The 2,264-nt window shown below is 45.3% G+C and overlaps 1 protein-coding gene across 1 annotated transcript; it reads left to right on the top strand.

Annotated features, from left to right (window-relative positions):
- The first annotated feature begins 227 nt into the window (after positions 1-227).
- Positions 228-2,264, top strand: atp5mc3a (ATP synthase membrane subunit c locus 3a). Its single transcript, XM_068746042.1, has 5 exons — positions 228-278; positions 471-566; positions 1,365-1,439; positions 1,669-1,859; positions 1,970-2,264. The coding sequence occupies exons 2-5, from the start codon at positions 528-530 to the stop codon at positions 2,082-2,084; spliced, it is 420 nt and encodes a 139-aa protein (XP_068602143.1). The 5' UTR covers positions 228-278; positions 471-527; the 3' UTR covers positions 2,085-2,264.

The following is a 2,264-nucleotide window of genomic DNA, read 5'->3' as shown; positions in this document are numbered from 1 at the left end:
TCTGCCGCTTCACTATATTTATTCAAAGATTGCATGTTTTTGTACAAACAAATACCGGTACACTTCTATTTAAACATTTCATTGGTAGAAATTATACATTTCACGTTTCCATTACTTAAAATAGTATTTTTAATCATAATCACACAATGAAAGTGGTTGGGCAATTTTGCAGTTTTAAATAAAGTTTCAGTGAAACGACCTTTCGTCGTCATCCGGGTCTCTTTACACGTCATTACACGCATGCGCACTCTTCCACCGTGGTTCATCCTCTACAGTCGGTAAGTGTGAAATGGCTGAATGAACCGTGTATCCTGACAAATCTCGAGTCATCCTCGCGTTTGGCTCCGCGGTGGATCGCTAAAGTGCGCTTGGCATGCGGAGTAGATGTGAACGCTCACGCGGAGCTGCGTATTTCTCCTTGCGAGCACATTTACACTCGTTTGACCTTCTCCGTGGTTTCCCCTCCTCAGAGAGACCCGGGCTTCGAGCGGATTTGACCGACCGGTTCAAACTACCCGAATCAGAAGATGTACGCTTGCGCGAAGTTCGTCTCCACGCCGGCTCTGGTGAGTTCGCGTCTCTGGCGTGTTTCAGGTGTAGTTTGGATCCTGGTCCCTTTGATGTCTTCGGCAAAGCCGCTGGGCCTCTGCTTGAACTTGACTAGAGCTAACTGGCAAGGGTATCTGCAGTCTAAGCTAGCAAGCTAGTGCTGCAGCGCACAATGAAGAGTTCCACGTTGTCAGTATATCTGCGTAAGGTTCGCGAATAAGGCGCATGCACGTTTAGAACTTATATTTTGCTTTAGTTCATGCATTTCTCTACGTGAGGCCTCTAGCTAAGGTCATTGCACCCTCTCCTAATCAATGTTTTGTAAAGATCACCTGTAAGAGCACAGAGCCTTGTGATATAAATGATCATTCAGCGTAATTTTACATTTCAAGCTATTACCGGTACATATACGTTGGATTTAGTGTCCGTCACCAATGTCACTTTCTTTTCCAAGTAGTTTCTGCAGACTAAATTCTTGAACACAAAGGGTTAACGCGGGTCTGTTGGAAACGCGCTGCGGATGAACCGAGCAGGTTGCAGAGCACCATTTCATTAAACGACCTGTGGTCAAAGCGACGGTCACGGTGTCTCCCGCCTGCTGACTCTCACTAGAGATGGCTTTAGTTTGAGTTGAGTGTGTGTTTGTGTGTTTGTGTGTTTGTGTGTTTGTTGTGCGCCTCGCGCCGGGGCCTGAGTGCTGCTTTTCGTTCGTGCATGAGAGTGTCTGAATGACAATAAACATTTCTTGATTCTTGATTCTCTTCCAACGACATTTAGCTTGGCTGTGAGTTGTCTAACCTAAAATCTTCCTCCAGGTCCGTGCTGGAACCCGGGCTCTTTACAGACCCCTCTCTGCCTCGGTGCTGTCCAGGCCTGAGTTTCAAGCTGAGGTACGATCAAATTGGCTTGATTCAATTTTTTTATTGCCCAATTACTCTGAACTTATTGGTTTTGATAAAAAGTCATATTTATCCAATCACGAAAATAGATGGGACTTTTTGTAGTTTCCATCAATCCAAACATTCTTTCTGCTGTACCGGTACTTTGTATTTCGGCTCACTCCTTTTTTGTTTCTCATGGAATTTCTGATAAAGGCTAGTTTTGTCTTTCCCCTCCCAGGGCAGTGCTGCTGTGATGCCACAGAGCCCTCTCACCCAGGGCACACTGAGGGGCTTCCAGACCAGTGCCGTCAGCAGGGACATTGACACCGCGGCAAAGTTTATTGGTGCTGGGGCTGCCACAGTCGGAGTCGCTGGATCCGGAGCTGGAATCGGGACGGTGTTCGGTAGTCTCATCATTGGCTATGCGAGGTTTGTTTTCACACACACTTTTTGAAGATATCGCGTTGCTAGCTGTTGGGTTTCTGGCCCATGGTTTGCTTTCTGTGGTGTGTTGACACTTTGCCTTTTTGTTTTTGCAGGAACCCGTCTCTGAAGCAGCAGCTGTTCTCGTATGCCATCTTGGGATTCGCCCTGTCTGAAGCTATGGGACTGTTTTGTTTGATGGTTGCTTTCCTTATCCTGTTTGCCATGTAGAACTGCAGTCATTCAATTTCCATACAGATGTGACTACATATTTTATTGTGGCTACTAAAACTATTCTCTGTTGGTGTCATGCAAATGTACATTTCCAAGTCCTTCAGACTCTGTTAAGATACGAAACATGTATTGTATAAATGTAAGAAATTACATGATTAAAATGCATGTATTTCACTA

This window comes from Brachionichthys hirsutus, chromosome 12 (genome assembly GCF_040956055.1).
Source record: "Brachionichthys hirsutus isolate HB-005 chromosome 12, CSIRO-AGI_Bhir_v1, whole genome shotgun sequence".
In the NCBI taxonomy this organism is placed as follows: Eukaryota; Metazoa; Chordata; class Actinopteri; order Lophiiformes; family Brachionichthyidae; genus Brachionichthys; species Brachionichthys hirsutus.
Note: the sequence above shows the minus strand (reverse complement) of the source record. Positions and strands in the feature narration are given on the sequence as shown.

What these genes read in the sequence shown, in the direction of transcription:
- atp5mc3a (XM_068746042.1), top strand. Translation starts at nt 528, where the DNA reads ATGTACGCTTGCGCGAAGTTCGTCTCCACGCCGGCTCTG. An exon ending in TCGTCTCCACGCCGGCTCTG is followed by an intron (nt 567 to 1,364) that starts GTGAGTTCGCGT and finishes ATCTTCCTCCAG; the next exon opens with GTCCGTGCTGGAACCCGGGC. An exon ending in CTCATCATTGGCTATGCGAG is followed by an intron (nt 1,860 to 1,969) that starts GTTTGTTTTCAC and finishes TTGTTTTTGCAG; the next exon opens with GAACCCGTCTCTGAAGCAGC.